The sequence below is a fragment of the Symphalangus syndactylus genome, chromosome 12 (genome assembly GCF_028878055.3).
Source record: "Symphalangus syndactylus isolate Jambi chromosome 12, NHGRI_mSymSyn1-v2.1_pri, whole genome shotgun sequence".
NCBI lineage: Eukaryota > Metazoa > Chordata > Mammalia > Primates > Hylobatidae > Symphalangus > Symphalangus syndactylus.
The window spans coordinates 138,073,609-138,093,159 of NC_072441.2; the positions used below are offsets into that span (position 1 = coordinate 138,073,609).

General features: G+C 56.8%; 2 protein-coding genes and 1 pseudogene across 3 annotated transcripts in view; 1 reads left to right on the forward strand and 2 right to left on the reverse strand.

Annotated features, from left to right (window-relative positions):
* Positions 1-6,366, forward strand: part of LOC129469053 (peptidyl-prolyl cis-trans isomerase E-like) — a 34,158-nt pseudogene extending 27,792 nt beyond the window's left edge.
* Positions 1,772-19,551, reverse strand: part of LOC129469045 (bone morphogenetic protein 8B) — a 33,900-nt gene continuing 16,120 nt past the window's right edge. Inside the window, exons 1-7 of one of the 2 annotated variants that reach the window (XM_055255202.2) lie at positions 17,894-18,172; positions 15,905-16,094; positions 15,337-15,485; positions 7,074-7,268; positions 6,162-6,241; positions 5,542-5,652; positions 2,756-3,028 (exon numbers count right to left, since the gene is read on the reverse strand). In XM_055255202.2, the coding sequence (XP_055111177.1) occupies positions 2,879-3,028; positions 5,542-5,652; positions 6,162-6,241; positions 7,074-7,268; positions 15,337-15,485; positions 15,905-16,094; positions 17,894-18,020 (1,002 nt within the window). In that variant the 5' untranslated portion in view covers positions 18,021-18,172 and the 3' untranslated portion in view covers positions 2,756-2,878. Of the gene's footprint in view, positions 3,029-5,541; positions 5,653-6,161; positions 6,242-7,073; positions 7,269-15,336; positions 15,486-15,904; positions 16,095-17,893; positions 18,173-19,551 lie in introns of those variants that run through there. The other variant, XM_055255201.2, reaches the window with a different exon arrangement.
* LOC129469041 (succinyl-CoA:3-ketoacid coenzyme A transferase 2, mitochondrial-like) lies at positions 10,676-12,721 on the reverse strand. The gene is given in 2 exon segments (XM_055255194.2): positions 10,676-11,370; positions 11,372-12,721. Coding segments are annotated over 2 exon segments (1,551 nt in total). The 5' UTR covers positions 12,262-12,721; the 3' UTR covers positions 10,676-10,709.

The window sequence follows — 19,551 nt, forward strand, 5'->3', positions numbered from 1 at the left end:
AACCTGCCCTCTCCTTTTCACAGCCTCCTTTCCTGTGAAATAATAGGGAGTTTCTCTAAAGCACATCGCCCGGTCCCTATGCAAAGACAAAGAAACAGGACTTTGCACACTCATCTGGCATTAGGGCCAGCACTGTGCTGCAGTTGTGAAGATGGCCACTGGGTTGGGGGGTTGTTCTGCACCGAATGGCCCCAGACTCCCTGTCAGTGGCTACTTGTTGCAGCCAGTGGGCCTGAATTGACCACCCTTATTTATGCTCCTGATGTGCAGCCTTGAATGCATCCTGGGCTGTGGGAGGCAACCAGGCCAGAAGATGACCTTGATAGCTGAGTACTGACCCCTCATCAGCTGTGTGTCCATACGACCTGCCTTTCTGAGGCCTTCTCTATGTGATGTCATTTGGTGGGTGGCTAAAGTGGCTAGAAGTAAGTCTGGCCAGCAGGAAGGCCACGACTGTCACACTTTGTGCTTTGCTGCATAAAAAGGGAGTCTCATCATGATCTTCAGGCCTGCTGTGCATACCTGATGGGCGCAGCAGCGTTTGCATCTTGAAAACATTAATTTCACAAACTCCTAGCACACCCAAACCATGCCAGGTTATACGCTGGGCACTGAAGAGACCACACATTTGTCAGTTTCCAAAACTCTACTGCCCAGTATTGGAAGAAGAGAGCTGTTCAATCAGGTCCTGCAATGGCAGATAGGCCCCAAGTCCTATGGCAGCCGGGGGCTCAGGCCATGTCTCAAGCTCTGGGAGAAGGTCATGGGGGCAGACGGGTTCTCTGGGTTAGAAGAGCCTTTGGAATTAAAGAGTCCTATGTATGTCCTCAAGTCACAGATGAGAAACTGAAGCGTGAATAAGAAAAGGGACTTGTCCTGACACCAAGTCAGTGGCTGGGTTGGAACCAGAATACCTGTCTCCTAACACTCAGGCCATTGCCTCTTCCAGTCCCTGCTAGCTGAGCTTGGAGCCTTAGACTAGTGGGCAACTCACCATCTTCCAGACAGCCTGGGGCCACCCTTTGTGTACATGAGAGGGTCTCTTCCTCTGCGCTTGCACACAGAGGCCCTCCCTGGTCCAGGTGGAGGGGCTGCTGTCCTGCAGCGTGGCCCCAGCCTCCATCCCTGCTGCCAGACCAGCTCTCCCCAGGCCCCTCCCTGGGGGTGCAGCACGTGAACTCCAGAGAGGCGCATCCTCGGGCCCATAGGGAGGTGGAACCACCCTGCCAGGGTGTGCCTGTGGATGGGGCGGGCCCAGGATCTGCTTTTAATGACACGGTTTGGGCAGCTGGATTCTGTCTGTTCCAGCAGGTAAATTACAGGCTTAGCAAGTCAGAAATCAAATAAACACTCCAACTTCCAGTGGCTGCTCCAGGGAGAACAGCGGTTTCCGGGAACAGTGGAGGCTGAGACAAACCTCCCCACCCAACTCAGCCTAATTACTACTTGTCACTCCCTGAAAAGGACCTTTTCTTTGACTCACAGACCCAAGACACAGGACAGCGCTGGTAGGCACCCAGGGTGACGCTGATTTTGGTGGCCAGCTTGTTCATAACTCCTAGACACAAGCAAACACTGGCAGTCCCCACCCTTGCCCCAGGCCTGGCCGGAGACCGCCAGTCACCCTGCTTTAGATGGAATGGATTGCCCCACAGTGGGGCAGGAGGGGGAACTGAGGTCTTATTGACAATGCCTGGTGGTGGCTGTCTGCAGTTCTATGCTGAGGCCCGGAGGCCCTGTCCCAGTTCAGTGGGAAAGGCACGTAGGTTGATTACTGACATGAGCCATGGGCAAGGGGAGTAGGCTGCGGGGGCATTTGCTTTGTGCCAGCCTACACGTGTTGGAGCTGCTGGTCTTGCCTCTGTCTCAGTGCTGAGCCCCAAATGGGTCAGCATGGTAGAGATGGTGGAGGGAACTGGAAGCCCCCAGGATTCTTTGCTCCTCTGGGAGTCATACCTCCTTCCCAGGCAGAAGGGGCAGGCCCAGGGCAAGGGAATGAATACACATGACATAAAATATCCCCAGTGGCCAGGCATGGTGGCTAACGCCTGTAATCCCAACACTTTTTGGAAGGCCGGGCGAGTGGATCACCTGAGGTCAGGAGTTCGAGACCAGCCTGGCCAATATGGTGAAACCCCATCTCTACTAAAAATACAAAAATGAGCCGAGCGTGGTGGTGGGCCCCTGTAATCCCAGCTACTCAGGAGGCTAAGGCACGAGAATTGCTTGAACCTGGGAGGCGGAGGTTGCAGTGAGCCAGGATTGCACCACTGTACTCTAGCCTGGGCAACAGAGTGAGACTCCGTCTAAAAAAAAAAAAAAAAAAAAAAAAAAATACAAATCCCCAGTGGCTTCATGGGGATGTCCAGCTTATCCTTTTTCTAATATGCTAACTGCACCCCGGACCAAATGAGAAGAATCCCAGAACACACTGTGCTGAGAACATGAGCGTGTCCAATTATGCCCAGAAATGGCCAGTGTTGTACCTGGGAAGAGGCAGAGCCCTTCTCCCCACACCTAAACTCTCTGGTGAATGGAGAAAAGCTTGGGTCAGCCAACCTCAGACCATCCAGGGCCAGCCAGTCTGACAGGTCCTAAGATAGGACTTCTGTGCAGACTCCAGACAGTGCAGTCAGCACAGGCTCTGAGGCAGCTGTGTGCCTTAGGCCACCAAAGTGTCGGGCAGGGTGACAGCTACCAACCCCAGGGGAGGGGCACAGAGGGACCTAGAAAGGACCAGAAGGCTGACAGGAAGTAGGCACAGAGTGAGGGCCCCTGATACTCCTGCTTGAGCTGTGACAGCATTTAAGGGTTTTCTGCCTCTGTGGGGCCCAATCCAGATGAGAAGGGCAGCTGCAGCTGGGCCGGGCGGGCGGACTCAGTGGCAGCCACAGGCCTTGACCACCATGTTGCGATGCTTGCGCAGGATGACGTTGTTGCTGCTGTCATAGTAGAGCACAGAGGTGGCGCTCAGCTTGGTGGGTGCACAGCACGCCTTGGGGACTGCGTCTGGCTTCATCAGGTGCACCTGGCCAGGAAGGGGGCACAGGCAGGGGCATGAGCCCAGTGGCCTCCTCTGAGGACCCACCCAGCCCTGCCCCAGCTTCACCTGCTCCCCGCCCTGGCCATCTCCAAGCCACATGGGAGCAGCACAATAATAATAATTATTAACAGGAATAAGAGCAGCCCTGATTGCTCTGGGAGCAGGAGCCATGGTGACCCACAGTGCCCAGGGAGGGACAAATGACAGCCCCAGGGCAGGTGGATAGGGCACTAATGAGGGGCCTCCAGTCCCAGGCCAAGGGCTCAGACTTCCTCCTGGGGATAATGGGAAGGAGAACCCCATGGCCAGATTTGTGCCCTTAGTGAGGTCCCTGAGGGGGAGCCTGGAAGGACCACTTTCTTCTTTTGGCCCTTCGGACCCCTAGAGGCCCTGCCTCCCCACACCCTGGCTTCCGTCCCCAGGCTCTGGGAGGCCAGGCCTCGGCCCCTCTCTTGTGCTGCTCCTTCTCCCAAAGGACTGCATCTGCCCTCAGCACTTCAAGGCCCTGCACGTGCCCGTGCCTCTCCACTCCCCAGGCTCAGCTTGGATCTCTCTTCTGAACTCCAGACTTGCAGATCCTGCTCCCCTCCCCACTTCTGCACTTGGGGTCTAATGAGGCCTTAGTGGAACATAGAATTCTTCCCGCCCTGACATCATAGCTCCCGCCTGGGAGGCCTCCTGGATGACTCCTCTCGCCTCCTCCCTTCCCTGAGAGCAGCCCCTGGCTCAACTTCCACCTCTGTGCTGCCTCGGACCACCTGCCCAGTCGAGCTGCCGTCACCTGCCAGGTGACCACAGCAGCCCTCTCATCCCCTGCTCCTCTGCCTTCCACTCCCCCCACCATCAGCCTCCCCAAGCCAGAAAGGTCCTTCTAGAGGGTGACACAGACCAGGACACTGCTTTGCTAAAGACCTCTGACAGCCTCTCGGGTTGCTTGGAATAAAATCCACCCTCCTTCCCAGGGAACCCCAGACCCTAGGGGAACCAGCCCTGCTCACCCTGGCGTCACCTCCCTCCACTCGCCTCCCCTTCACTGCACCCAGCCCCTCCTCCCTGCTGGCCTTGAACTTAGGGCCAGCTTGCTCCTGTCTTAGGGCCTTGCACTTGCTCCTTCTGCTGAAACATTCCTCCTCCAGCTGCTGACGTGCCCCTCCTTCTGTGGAGAGTTCAGGCCCAGTCTCACTCCACTGACTGCGCGGCTGCTCTGCTCTTCCTCACAGGAGGCGTCAGCTCCACGGTTGGTTTGCTTCCGTGCCCACCGACAGCCTCCCCTAGAGCACAGCGCCTGTCTGTTTGCTGCCCTGCAGGCTGTGAGCGCTCACTTTAGTTGAGCCCCTGAGGGGCAGGGGCAGAGGGGATGGAGTCCGGGAGCTACAGGTGCAGTCACCTTCCCGCGTGCCTCCCACACATGCAGCCGTGAGAACCACACGGCATAAAGGGTGGCTGGGCCAGGCCACCCCACGCGTCCTCATCATCCCTGGGCCTTTCCAAGGAGGCGGCTCCAGGTGTCCAGCAAACGCCACTTGACTGCCCAGAAAGGAAGCATTATCATAGGCTCAGAGCAGCTTTTGGTAATTTCTTTCCTCTCACACCAAGGCATTGTGTGCGCACGTGTGTGTGTGTGTGTGTGTGTGTGTGTGTGTGTGTGTTTATTTTAGAGACAGGGTTTTGCTGTGTTGCCCAGGCTTGTCTTGAACTTCTGGGCTCGTGTGCTGCGATTACAGGGTGAGCCACCACGCCTGATCAAGGCATCACCGTTGAACCTCCTAAGAAGAAAACATAAGGCTGTGCGATACCAGGAACTGGGATTCTAGGTAAAAAGTTCTAGAAGGAAGCCTCGGTGCCAGAATCCGCAAACACACAGAGCACTCAGCGGTGAGCAGCACCAGTGATCCCATCAGAAGCCTGTTTTCGTCATTTAAGGTTGCCCCAGACACCGAGGCATCAAAAGCCAGGGGATCCAGAGAAACCACAGACGGCCAAGAGAGAAACTGGGGGAAAAGCCAAAAGGTTGAGAGCCACACCATCTAGAAGCTTCCTGCCTGCGGTGCGGCACAGGTGGGTGAGTGCACACGCACATCCCGCACACTGTGCACGCATATCATGGGTGGCCGGACTTGCCAGCGTACTCGGGGGCCCGTGTGTTAAGATCGCACAGCCCCACACAGTGTACACATCTATTTCATGTGCTGTGCCTCTGAGCGCCGCACGCAGGTGCGTAAGTGTCCCACAGGAGTTTGTTCGGTGCATAGAACAGGCACATATACACGACTGTTCACGTGTGTCCGTGTTTGGGTGGGAGTCTACGTGTAGTAGTGTGGCTGTATGAGGACCAGCTCCTGCAGAGCTGTGGGAAGTTAGCGACGTTACTGACTCTGTGCAAAGCCCCCTGAGACGCGGAGCAGGTGGCCTCACTGCCCCTCCGGCCGGCTGGACCAGACCCCTCTCCGCAGGGCCCCCCACCCCAGGGGGCTGGGCAGGATGGGCACGGTACTGACCAGGGACTGCAGGATGGCGTGGTTGGTGGCGTTCATGCAGGAGTCCAGCGGGAAGGAGCACTCCCCCTCACAGTAATAGGCCGAGTAGCCTTGGGGGGCGATGACCCAGTCCTGGGGGGCAAGGGAGAAGGTGAGTCCCATCCATGTGCCCGTCCCTGAGCCTCAGGGCCCAAACCCATCCTCCACCCCTGCAGGGCCGTCTCCCCCAGGAGGCTTGAATCCACCCAGGAACCCCCAGCAGACAAGGCTGGGCAGGAGCTCAGGCCCAACATCCCCCATCTTCACTTTGCGTCCCCTCCCCAGCTGGCCCTCCCCTGCCCACGCCTCCCAGAGCTGCAGTCACAGCCGATGCAGGGAGGTCTCAGTTACCCTGCAGCAATAATGGCAGCTTAGTTGGTTGATTCAGTCTTCATTTTCATGGTTTAAAAAAAAACAACAAAACAAAAACAAAAAAAAAAACCCTTTCTCACCATATTCTCACTTTAGAAAACTTGGAAAACACAAGAAAAAAATACATAAGAAAATTGAAGTCACCCATGATTCTATGTCCTCCCTTCAGATTCACTTCTGACCTACAGGTGGTGATTGTCATTTCAGAAACAAGGAGAGTCAGCAATTACCAGCCAGCCGAGGTCCTGGAAGCTGACGTAGAGCTCGTGCCGCCGGCAGACCTGCCGGCCGTGGGAGCCATGGATGTCATCTGCAGGGACAGAAGAGGGGCAAGGTCTTTTCTGGGGTTCCTGCTCTGTGCGGCTACTACAGGGTACCAGGGTGGGGGATGCCCCGATGAGCACATTTGTCAAATAAATGAATGACAGGAAACCATTTGGTCTCATAAAGCCCATCCCTGGAACTCTGCTTGTGCCATGACCCAGCTCAAGAGCCTGCCATGGCTCCCAGTGGCTAGAGTGACACTGTGCCCAGTCCTCCCCTGTCCTTCAGCCTATGAGCGTCTTTATGCTCCAGTAAACAGCCCAGCAGGACCCTCAGCCATCCTGTGCCTCCTCCTCTCTGGAGACCCCTGTGACTCCAGCCCACCCTCTCCTGCCACACCCATTCCCAAGGTTCAAGTGGCGCACGACCAGGCCAGTCAAGGGCCGACTCCCTGGGAAGGAGGGTATGGGGTTGGGTCAGGCCTGTCCCTGATCCTGAAGGGCTTGGCCCAGTTGGGGAGAAAACTTCGCATAAGCAACCGAGGATCCTGCAGGGTGCCCAGGCACAACCACAGGTCATGAGGGGCTGCGGCTCCCAGGGAAGGGGCAGCTGATTCTGATGGAGGCTCCTGAGAAAGACCTGGAGGAGCCAGGGGGAGAGAGGGGGCCTTCTGGGCAGCAGGGACAGCCAGGACAGGCCTCTGGAGTGCCGGTCACCAGGGTGCATCAGGGCAAAGATGGTGTCAGGAAAGGTGGCTGGAGAGTGGCCGTCAGCTTGAACCGACCTGAGCCTGAGGGCTCTGGGCCACCACTTGCTTCTCGCCCTGCCTCTCAGCCAGAAGCCCGCAGGGCCTCTGCCCCAGCCTGCCCGACCCTCACCAAAGATCCCTGGGAGTCGGTTGGCCTGCGGCAGCTCGTTGGTTTTCTTCGGCTGCCTCCTCCTCAGTGGCCTCACTGCCCGAGGGGTGCGGATGGGACTCAGGCTGGCCCTGAAGAAAGTGACCACGAAAGGCTGTTGGGAGCGCGGGGCCCGTTGACCCAGCAGGCCGGCCAGGCCAGGATCCACGCTGTGCCCTGAGACAGAAAGGAAAGAAGGGTCACTCACGGGCAGTGGCCCTGCAGCAGACACAGCAGGGGTCTCTGCCGGGGCCTGGGCAGGTCCAGGAGCATGGAGGCTGAGTACCCAAGGGGTCCTGCTGAGACTCAGTTTCCACATCTGAAGCCTGGAGTCCTTGGTCCAGCCCCAGCCAGTCCACATCTCTCCTGGGGGCAGATTTGGAGGAGGTGGGGGGGTGGAGGGCCTCAGTGAGCTGCAGGTGGTGTTATTAGTGACAGCTGTGTCACAGGCATTTGTGAAGTGTTTTACAAGTTGGAAGATTTTTCCCATGGATCACCTCATTGGGTCTTTACAGTTAACCCTGCAGCTGCTACTTCACAGGAGACCCAGAGTCCTACTGCCAGTGACTCTGAGAACCAGTGCTCCCACTTCGGTCCAAGGACCCCGAGGCCTGTGTTCTGTCTTCTGTCCTGCACTTTCTGGGGTGTGAATGTCAAATTTATCACCGAGACAGCTCATGGCAGCATCTGCCAGGTTTAGCGAGTGCTTGTTCTGCTGGGCACAGCCCAAGACCAGGGCACTAACTGTCCCCCTGATGCCCACAAGGGAGATGCCAGGCAGAGCAGAGACATTGGAACCAAGTCCCAGAGCCCAGGTTTCAGCCTGCGGCAGTCTCATTCCAGAGCCCAAGTTCTTATGCACGAGCTGGGTTTATGGACAGAAAAGAAAAAAAGCGCTGGTTCTCAGAGTCACTGGCAGTAGGACTCTGGGTCTCCTGTGAAGTAGGAGCTGCAGGGTTACTGTAAAGACCCAATGAGGTGATCCGTGGGAAAAATCTTCCAACTTGTAAAACACCTCACAAATGCCTGTGACACAGCTGTCACTAATAACACCACCTGCGGCTCACCGAGGCCCTCCACCCCCCCCCCCACCTCCTCCAGGAAGAGTGGCGCCTGTAAACGGGATTGTCCCCCACAGCCACTTCCAGACTGAGAATGCCACTGAAAACATGATAACTAACCCTGGAGATGCCAAGCCTCACCAATAAAACTGTGTATCCTGTACTTGTTTGGATTTCAATAACCTTTCCATTGTAAAAGCATTTAACCATGATAAAGTTTTGAGAAAAAAATACCATATTAATGCCTCTCCAACTTCCATACATTTTCATTTTTCTGGGCTATTCTGTCCATTTAAGTTTTACACAGTTGTCAGCTCAGCAAAGAAGTCCTCGTTTTTTTTTTTTTTTTTTCAACTTTCAAGTAGCCAGGTATGGTGGCTTGCACCTGTAATCCCAGCACTTTGGGAAGGTGAGGCTGGAGGATGGCTTCAGCCCTGGAGTTCAAGACTAGCTTGGGAAACATAGTGAGACTCCATCTCTACTAAAAATAAAAAAATTAGCTGGGTGTGGTGGCACATGCCTGTGGTCTCAGCTACTTGGGAGGCTGAGGCAGGAGGATTGTTTGGGCCTGGGAGGCTGAAGTGAGCCATGTTTGTACCACTGCACTCCAGCTTGGGTGACAGAGCATGATCCTGTTTCAAATAAAAAAATAGAAATGTCTGCTGTTTAAAAAAGTCTCGGCGCCGTGGCTCACGCCTGTAATCCCAGCACTTTGGGAGCCCGAGGTGGGCAGATCACTTGAGGTCAGGAGTTCAAGCAGGAGTTTGAGACCAGCCTGACCAACATGGTACAGAAATTAGCCAGGCGTGGTGGCGTGTGCTTGTAATTCCAGCTACTCGGGAGGCTGAGGCAAGAGAATCGCTTGAACCCAGGAGGCAGAGGTTGCAGTGAGCTGAGATTGCACCACTGCACTCCAGCCTTGGGGACAAGAGCGAAACTCCATCTCAAAAAAAAAAAAAATAGTCTCTAAAATAAACATTTCAAATGTATAAAATCCCTTGGAGCAGTACACCATAATTTACTTGATATTGGCTCATCATCAGACACGTAGGTTACTTCCTGGTTTTCACGACAAAGATGGGGGTGCAACAGAGCCTCTTCACTCTGTGCATGGGTGAAATTTCCTGATACTGAATTGCAGAAGCATGATTACCAGCTCACTGTCTTGTCTCTTTAAACAGTGCCAGTTGTTCAGTTTACACGAAAGTACATTTCACCTCCACTTTACAAGCACAGACGTACACACGTATGTACACATGCATATATGTAGGTCTGTATAAACAGATGCACATACTCTTAGACACACATTATACATACAGATGTATTTACTCCTATGCAGTTCTCCAGTACACCCTACAGGTCAAGGACACTGCCTGCCCCACCCTCAGTCCCAATCAAAGGTCAGCCCTTAAGCAGCTGTGCCTCAGTCCCGGTGTCCGCTGGCCACTTGACTGAACAACCAGTGAATCCAGAGACGAAACTTTGACCAGTGACATCACCTGCCACAAAGGAGCATGGACAAGAGCTGCTGAGACAGGGAGGCTGTGAGCTGCAGGCGCTGACAGGAAGGAAGCCCAGAGAGAAGCCACTGGGCAGAGCTTGGTTCACGGTGAGTCAAGGTTATGGGGAAGCAACAGAAATACAAGGAAGAGAGCCGGGGTGTAGAGGAAAAGGCAAGTGAGGTCACAACGGGGAGAGAACAGAGCAGCCTGTGTGGGGTGATGATGGTCACCAACCCGGGCACTGGAGTGGCACTCTATGGACTGGCTGACACATGGGGACGGCCTGGGGTCCAGGGCAGCCCTCCAGTCTGCATGTGCGACTCTGTCCTGTGATTCTCTGGCGAGCCCTGGAAGCCTTGGGGCCAGAAGGGCCATCAGTCCTGCAGGCTTTGCTCACTATTCTGTGCAGATGTGTTCAAGCGTATTATGGGGGGTCTCCCAGACACAGGATAGAATGTCGCATTAGTTACACCACAGACCCTCACAGAGCCCCTCTGAGCCAGGCCTGCCTTGGGTGCTGGGAACCCCTCAGTAGGTCTCAGAGGCCAGGCGAGTCTGACTGGGGAAAGCAGCTAATCCTGGGTTCCCATTTTACAGAAGCAGAAACTAAGACCCAGAGAGAGCAGCAACTGTCCAGGATCCCAGAGCAAGGTGGGTCAGGGCCAGGATTGTCATATACTTTCCAGCAAATTGCAGGGGCCTGGCTGGGTATGGCTGGGGGAGATGGGGGTGGTGAAAGAGGACTAACAGCCAGTCTGGGTTCAGAGCCCTGCATCTGGCAGGCCTGAAGAAGCTCCCCCACCCTACTCCTCTCCTTCCTTGCAGTGCTCAAGGAACACAGAAAGGAGCTGATCTGTTTTCCTTTTGTTTTTAATTAAAGTCGCAGCTCTCTAGAGGAGCACAGTCCACCTAGTCCACCTAGGGAGGAAAGTCGGAGGCCAGCAGCAAACCCCTCCCAGCGCTGGGGAAATGTATTCCCGCGGTAACCAACGTCCCCTGGGGAACCCGGTGGGATCCCCTGAGGAGCGCACCTCCCCGCCTAGATCCGGGTCCCGTCAGGGTGCTACCTGCTGCATGGGCCTGAGGTTCGGGGACACAGCAAAGGCACATCCCGTGCTCTTTCTGACGTCGTCCACCGTCAGGCCTTCCCAGAGCTCCGTCAGCGTCAGCCCTCTCTTCCTGTGCACGTCGAACACGGCCTTCTCGGTGATGATGCGGTCCACGCACCCCTTCCCGGTCAGCGGCATGCTGCATTTCTCCAGGATCTTGGGGGTGTTGTCGTTTGTGCAGTGCTGCATGGTGACCACCACTCTGGTCTTCTGACTGGACACCAAGTCCATGGCACCGCCCATGCCTTTCACCTTCTTGCCAGGGATCATCCAGTTCGCCAGGTCGCCGTATTTGGAAACCTCCATGGCTCCGAGCATGGTTAGTTGGATGTGTCCCCCTCGGATCACGGCGAAGGAGTCGTCGCTGGCGAAGCAGCAGCCCCCAGGAAGCACCGTGACCGTCTGCTTGCCTGCATTGATGAGGTCGGCATCCACCTCATCTTCCGTGGGAAACGGGCCCAGGCCCAGGATCCCTTTCTCACTGTGAAGATGGACGGTCATGCTGGGGTTGATGAAGTTGCTGGCCAGCAGGGGGATGCCTATGCCCAGATTGGCGTACATGCCGTCCTCAAATTCCAGAGCTGCGCGTCTGACGATGCGCGTCCTGGGGTCCTTTCTTTTCGGCGTCTTCATCTTCCTCTTTCCGGATCCTTAAGCGCTCGATTAGTTTCTCGTATTTCTGCCCCTTTATCACGCGATCTACGTAAATGTTAGGAACGTGGATATCTTCTGGGGGGAAAGCCCCCACGTCCACGATCTCTTCCACCTCCACCGCCGTGACGTCTGCAGCTTTGCACATGGGCACGTTGAAATTGCGGGCGCTTCTCCTGAAGACCACGTTTCCTGCCCGGTCGGCCTTCCACCCTTTCACCAGGGCGAAGTCCGCCCGGATGGCGCGCTCCAAAAGGAAGTGGTCGCCGTTGAACTCCCTCACCTCCTGGGGCTGGCTCATGAGCGCCAGGTGGCCGTCCGGGGTGTAGCGGATGGGGGCGCCCCCTTCCTGGACCAGGGTCCCGTAGCCCGTGGGGGTGTAGAAGGCGGGCACCCCGGCGCCCCCCGCGCAGATGCGCTCGGCCAGGGTGCCCTGGGGCGTGAGCTCCAGCTCCAGCTCTCCTGCCAGGTACTGGCTCTCGCACAGCGTGTTCTCGCCCACGTAGGAACAGACGATGCGGCGGACCTGCCTGGCGGCCAGCAGGAGGCCCAGGCCGAAGTCCTCCACGCCCAAGTTGCTGCTGACCACCTGCAGGTCTTTCACGCGGGTCCTGAGCAGCGCGGCGATCAGGTTCTCGGGGATCCCGCAGAGCCCGAAGCCCCCGACCATGACGGTCGCCCCGTCAGAGATGTCCTTCACCATCTCCACCGGGTCCGTGTAGAACTTGGCGCGGGGCCGGGGGCTGGTGGCAAAGCAGCGGGCGCAGCCCTGGGACAGCGCGAGCCCTGAGCCGCCGGCGGGGACCCCGCGCCCGAGCGCCGATGCCAGGAGCCGCAGCGCCGCCATAGTCGGCCCGGGTCGGAGGCCAGGACAGGCGGTGTGAGCCCCGCGTGCGCCTCGGGCCGCGCGTCACAGAGCAGGGAGGACGCCCGCGCGCTAACGCGCTCCCTCCCAGCAGGTCTCCCCGGCCAGGCGCAGGCTCTAAGCCAAGCCTGCGACCCGCGACAGGGAGGGGCTGTTCCCCTGCTCCGCCCCGGGCTGGGGGCCCCCGAGTCAGTCCTCCGTGTCCAGCGCACAGGCCCCGGGCGCAGGACAGAGCTGAGGTCAGGCTCCGCGTGAAGGGCACAGGCCAGATCCCCTTGCCCCAGTGGAGCCTCAGACACAAACTCCAACCGCCCCGCCCAAGCTTCCCCGCAGCTTCCCCAGCTCATTAGAGACACCAAGTGTCTAATGAGCAGGCGCCGCTGAGTGACACCGACGCTCATGAACACCTTCACTGGGCATCACTCTGTGCCAAGCACCCTCCTTTAATCCTGTGACAACCCAGAGAGTCAGTGCCTGCCCCACTACAGCCCCCCAGAGCTCAGGTTCACCCCTCACTGCAACAGTGGGGACACTATCCCTCACCTCCATCAGGAAGGGTCCCTGCTCTGAAGAGGCCCCTGCCTGGTCCTCTGCATCCCCCCGCCCTCTCCACCTCCCCCACTCCAGCTCCCTGCTCCAACTCGTGCGGAATTTTGCAGTTTTCTTCCCTCTGCACAGAATCACTCCATCACCACAGCAGTGTGCAGGCATCTCCTCACCTGTAAAGGACCTGCCTTGTCCCGGGTTCTCTCCAGCCCCAGCCCATGTCTCTGCTCCCCTTCCCCAGCAAGGTTCTGGAAAGAGCTGTCTCCTGCCTCCACTGCCTGTCTCCCTCCACCTCCTCAGTCAGACCCACACTCCACGGATATCTGGGCCATCAACAACCTCTGTGATGGCAAAACCTTTGGTCACTTCTCTGTTCTTGCCTTCAGCGCCCACAGCAGGACACAAATGACAAACCCTTGCTTCTGGAAACACTTTACTCTGGCGTCTGGGTCACCTCATCCTCCAGGTGTCCTGCTCCCTCCCTGGCTGGTCTCTGTGGGCTCTCTGTGGCCCCTACTTGTGAGGTCTCTGGATGTTGGAGGTCCCAGGGCTCTGGGCCAGGACCTCTTTCTTCTCCATCACTACCCTCCTTCCCCAGATGACCTGGTCCCATCCCATGCTTTAAACCCACTTACATGCCAGCACTTCTCTCGCCTGGGTCTTCACGCTCACCTGTCCCTGGAATGGCATTTCCATGAGGACCAGTAATCTCAGTAACATCCCAGGGGCTCAGTAATATTCCAGCCAAAAGAGAACCCTTGGCCACCCACCTCAAACCTGCCCTTAATCTATCTTTCCCCAACTCAGGCCAAAAGAAAGATCTATTGAAAAAAATCCACTGGTTCCATCCACACATCATTCAGGCTTCCTCCCATTCCCTCACCTCCTCACCAGCTATAAGTGTGTCCTGACACTGAAATCGACTCATCTTTCTCCCTCTCCACTGCTACCAACAAGCCACTCACAGCACCCACCTGGACCACTGTGGGGCCCCCACACGTCTCTCTGACTTCACTCTTGTCCATCTCAGTCTGCTCTCTCCACTGAAGTCAGGGGGTTCTTTACTTTATGCATATATTAAGTTTTAATTTTACAACAGTTGATAGTTACATAAAACTTTGCAAAGACGGTACAGAGGCTAAGGTGGGAGGATCGCTCGAGCCCAGGAGTTGGAGGTTACCGTGAGCTGTGATTGCGCCACTGCACTCCATCCAGCCTGAGCAACAGAGTGAAACCCTGTCTCAAAAAAAAAAAAAAAAAAAATACTACACAAGGAGTTCCCATACACCTGGACCCAGTTTCCTCTGGGAAATGTTAATATTTTACACTAGTAGGGTACCTTTCTCATAACTAATGAACCAGTACTGATATCTTATTATTAAGTAAACATCATGATTGATCTGGATTTCATAACTTTTCCCTAATGCTCTTTTGCTGGTCCAGGACTCCACCCAGGACCCCACATGCACTGAGCTGGTCTCCGTAGGTGCCTCTGGGCTCCTCCAATTTCCCAACCTTCCCTTTTTTTGATGAGTTTGGCGGTTTTGAGAAGCGCTTGTCAGGTATTCTGCGGAAAGCACTTCTCTTTGGGTTTGACGGTTTTCTCATGGCTGGACTGGGGTTTCGGGTTCACGGAGGGGGCCCTCTGAGGCTCAGTGGCCTTCTCCTTCCCTTACACCCTGGGCACATGCTGGCGCCGTGCCTGTCACTGCAGTGAGCCTTCCTCACCTGGCTGAGGCGCTGCGCGTCAGGTCCCCCACGCCCTGTCCACACCGCACTTTCGGGAAGCAAGTCATTGGGTACAACCCACGGAAGGGGTGGGGAGCTCTGCTCCACCCCGAGAAGGGGTATCTCAGAGGGTTCTCTTTTAAAACCTGAATCAGATCCTGTCATCCTCCACTGCTATTAAATAAAATAAACGACACTAAGAACCCCAGCACCTGGCCCTGGTTTACTCTGACTCAGAATGGCCCCTGGGACCCCCGCCCTCACCACTGCTCCATGGCGCCCCCTTGCCGGGCCTCAAACACACCCATCTCGTGCCCACTTTGGCCTTTGTATTCCTCCTGCCTGGCATAAAAGAGGCTCTCCCCAGTGTCACCTGTGGAATGAACAAGGGCGTGAATCCCCATCCTGCGGAAGAGAAGACGGGGTCTGGAAAGGTAAGTCCCAGCCAAGGTCACTGAGGCAGGGCACTGCCGAGCTGGGCCTCAAACCCAGCCTCCCGGCCTCAGTGCCTGAGGGTACAGCCACTTCCCCTCCTTCCCTTCCCAGGACAGAAACTCCCAAGGTGGAGGCTGCTCCGTGGGAAGAACTGCCTGCTTCCTGGGAAGCAGATGGAGAGGAGGGAGCACCCCCACTGGGCCAGACCTTGTGCCCTGGACCTCAGTGACCCTTGCAGTGGACACAGCTGGTGAGGCCGGGCACCCAGAGCCACAGGAAGCCATGACCACTGCCTGTGCTGGCACAGAGAAGCCCCAGGGGCTGCTCCCACAGAGCCCCCAGCCTCACCATCCTCAGTCTCCACATAGAGGCGGAGTCCCAGGTCCTTGTGACGCTTCAGCAGCCAGCGGTCACTGGCTGCTGTGACATCCAGCACCAGCCAGCCCTCGTCTCCAGCTCGGAGCGTCTGAAGATCCAAAAAGAACAAGTCAGACTCCCTGTGGACATGAAAGAACAATTAACTGGCGGCCGGCACCGCTGCCTCCGTGTCTCCAGGGCCCACTGGGGGCTTCACTGGAGTGTCTCCTACCTGACTCTGGCTGCACCCCTTCTGAGCCTCATCTCATTGCCTCAGCCCACAGAGGTGTACACATGGGGAAACTGAGGCTCAGTGGCTCAGTGACTCATCCAAGTCCCCACAGCCAGGATGGCAGAGCAGGGACTTGAAGGCAGGACTGTCGCTGGGGCTCTTCCCGCAGTGCAGGAGGCTCGGGCCAAGCATCTTTCCCGTCTTTGAGGTCTCTTTCGGGTCCTCTGGGAAGTGCTCCACCCACCCCCCACTCCCTGCTGGGCTGTCTTGACCATGAGACTGTGAGGCGGGCAGGGGCAGGGGGCACCTGGGCCAAGGGGAAGGTACCTGTTGGACTGCTCCTGGACCACCTGGAACATGCTGACGTGGAGGGTCCTGTTGAGCAGGTGGATGCTGGGCACCTTGTAAACCCGGAACTCTGCAGCTGTGACCGCCTCCCCAGCCGGGATCTGGGTCAGGTCAAAGCGGAACTCCTTCCAATGGGGCTCCTGGTGGCCCAGGGCATGGTCTCGCTCCACTAGAAGACAAAGCGGAGCTGGGCTGGCACTTGGAATGGCCACTCTGGAGTGGGCAGAGCTGGTGTGAGCCACCGCCCCCAGCCACCCACCACTCAAGGTGGAGGGGACCCAGGGAGGCCTGGGTGGGGCCGGCTTCCTTTTGTGCAAACGTTTGTTCCAGGCTTGGTCCCGGGGTGTAGACAGGGCCAAGAGGCCCTGCAGCCAGGCTCACCCTGAGCCCTGCATCTGGCTGGTGCTCAGCAGGCCCCAGGCTCCAAACCCCGAACTCCCGTTGCACCCCTTCTCAGCCCGGCTGGTCCTGGGACTCATAGATGAGACAGAGGAGGGAGCCTCCTCTGGGAACTTCCAGGCTAAAGGGAAGATGGACATTGGACCCAAGGCAGAAAAGGGCCCCGGCCCTGCAGGGAAACCTGGTAGACAGGGAGATAACCGACATAACCGATGGCATCTCAGGGGACACAAGCCATCCAGAGCCTGCCCACTGCCTGGATGGGAGGTGCGGCAGGGGAGGGCTCAGGGCTGACAGCTGAGCTGGGCTGAGGCATGAGTGCAAATGTGCCATGGTGTCAGGAAGATGGGCCCTGCAGGGGCCGGCCAGCCAGGGCAGAGGGCCAGAGCAGAGGGGCCTGAGGGCAGGGCAGGGAAAGCAAGCACCAGGAAACAGCAGAGGGCAGGAGACCCACATTTCCTTTCTGGAACAAGGTGGAAGAGGAAGGAGAGAAACATGGAAAGGAAGAAAAAAACCAGGGCAGGAGTGACAACTCCTGGAGAGGCCAGTCAGGTGCTGGGGAAGTCGGAGGGTCTCACTGAGTGGTGGGATCTGAGCAGGTGGCATCTGAACTGGCTTTGAAGGGTGGGAGGTGGAGAAGGTGGCAGGGAGGGTGCTCTAAGTAGAGAGGACCTCGCATGCGCAGGGTGGAGGTGCCCACAGGTCAGCGATGTTGGAGACGGTACATGAGCTCTGCTGCGGCCTGCCTGCTGAGGGTGCGAATCCCGGGCCAGGAGCCTGGGCTGCGCCTCTGGCCAGTGGGAAGCACAGGGGACGGGGGCAGCAGGGAGGCGGCGTGGGTGGAGGGGAATTAGAAGACACGGTGGAGGCGAGGGTAGAGGCCGGGCTGGAAGTGAGATGGGCAGCAGGGCCCCGTGGCGGGGGCTGGGCTGCCAATCAAACAAAGGCTGCAGTTGCGGAATAAAGCCCACATCTCCCCAGGTGTCCGGAAATATCCAGAAATACCCAGGACGCTATATTTAGGGCAGTCTCACTTTAGCCTCCCGTCCCTTTCAAACTCTAGAAATCTGTGTTTCCGGAAAGCAGGGGTGGGAGCCGCCCAGTGCCTTCCCCAAAACCCAACACTGAGATTTCAATGATATGTTTGTGAGTCTTTTTAAAAATTCTCTCTGGTTACTGGGCTCAGTGACCACAGTCAGGTTTGGAAAAGCACCAGGCTGTGCGGGCCGAGGCGGATGTGGGGAGCACTTCCTGTCCTCGCGGTGGGGACCTGGTCCAGCCACGGGCAGGCGAACAGCTGTGCGGGGCAGGGGACAGGGCCAGACGTGTGTGGGCAGGAGGAGGTGGCCGCTCATCCCAGCCCAGGGCGGAGAAGAAATGAACTTGCCTTGTCCCACAGCACCCGAGGGTGCTGGGCACGCAGCAAAAGCTCGCCTGAGAGCTGGGCTGCTCAGATGCCGTGACGCAGGCGACGATCTCTTCCCATAGGCAGAGATCACTGATGGCAGAGCTCTGGACCTCCTCCCATGAATATCTACACACGTGTGCTCTCTTCCCTAACACACTCACACAACACGACTTGGGTGACGATTTCAGTGGGTTCAGGAACTGCAGACGCCCCTGTGTTACATGGCTGTGTAAGAATCCCCCATTTGCAAGATGAAATCAGTTCATGCTGTTGGCTGTCACAGGGCATGCGACAGTGATGGAGCAGCTCAGTCCCGGCTTCTCCTGTCCGCTTTCAAAGCGTGGCTCTATGTGCTTGTGCCCCAGGGCACAGCAGGGCTGCTGGGTAGGTCCTGGGGCTCAGTGGTATCCCTGTCGGCAGACCACATGCTGACTTCATGTGGGATCCGAGGACTGAGGGAACAGCCCACAAACCCATCAGCTCTGTGGGGACGCCCATGCTCTGTGGCCTCCCTCCCCGCCTGACCTGGGGGTCTACCCAGGCTGACTCAACAGTTTTGCTCAACTGAACTGACCTGAGTTCCAAACTTCCCCGCTGTGGGCTTGTGAAATCGATAAACCACCCAGGAATTCCAGCACAGGAAGCTGCCTCCCCTAGCTGTTCCAGGCAAGCCTGGAAGTTGGGAATTTTTTAGGAAAATGATGATTTTTATCAGAAACTGATAAAACTTCCTGGGGTGTGGCACTGAAATAGGCATTACTGTGACTGGGCGAAGGGAGTGCCCTTTCTTTGCTGGAGCCGTGTGGGCCTGGAGCTGGCCAGTGGTTGTGCCTTTGGATAGAAAAGATATTTCTCAAAAGCTGGGGCTGAGGAAGAGCATTTGTTGGGACCCAGATTTTACCCTGTGAAGGTTCGTGGGCAGACAGCCCCTGCTTTAGCCGCTAAGAGAGCATTGAAAAGGGTAGATTCTCTGGCCAGTAGCTGGGCTCCTGGTCCCAGCCCTGACCCTGTGAGCAACCTGTGTGACATCGGTCTCCTTGTCTGCGAAGTGGGGATTCTGTCCTTCCCACCCAGGGCTGTGAAAGGGCAGGGGCCATGGGATAGGAGTGGCAGCCATGGCTCTGGAGGTTAACAGCTGCTTTTCCAACTTAAAGTATCAAAGTGACAATATCCAGCCAGGACCATCAGGAGGCCACGTCTGAAACTCAGCAGCCATGGTGGGGAAAGGGAGACGTTCAGTTTTCTTTTTTTTTTTCTTTTTCTTTTCCTTTTTTTTTGAGACGGAGTCTTGCTCTGTCTCCCAGGCTGCAGTGCAGTGTCACAATTTCAGCTCACTGCAAGCTCCGCCTCCCCGGTTCACACCATTCTCCTGCCTCAGCCTCCCCAGGAGCTGGGACTACAGGCACCAGCAACCACGCCTGGCTAATTTTTTGTATTTTTAGTAGAGACGGGGTTTCACCGTGTTAGCCAGGATGGTCTCGATCTCCTGATCTTGTGATCTGCCCGCCTCAGCCTCCCAAAGTGCTGGGATTACAGGCGTGAGCCACTGCACCTGGCCAGTTTTCTTTTTTTCTAAATAAAAGTATAGAATGAGAGAAAATACACCATGGAAATCTATCAGTTCAACTTCTGCGTGCCTCCTTTTCACCTGCCTGATCTTTGTCAAGGCACTTAACCTTCTGGGCTCAGTGTCCACGCCTGCAAAATAACATTTTGAAACAGGGTCAAATTAAACCTGTGAAGAGCCAGGTTTGTTGACGGTAATCAGTACTTGGTTACGGTCCAGCGAATGCTTCTCCCACCCTATTCGGGAGCATTT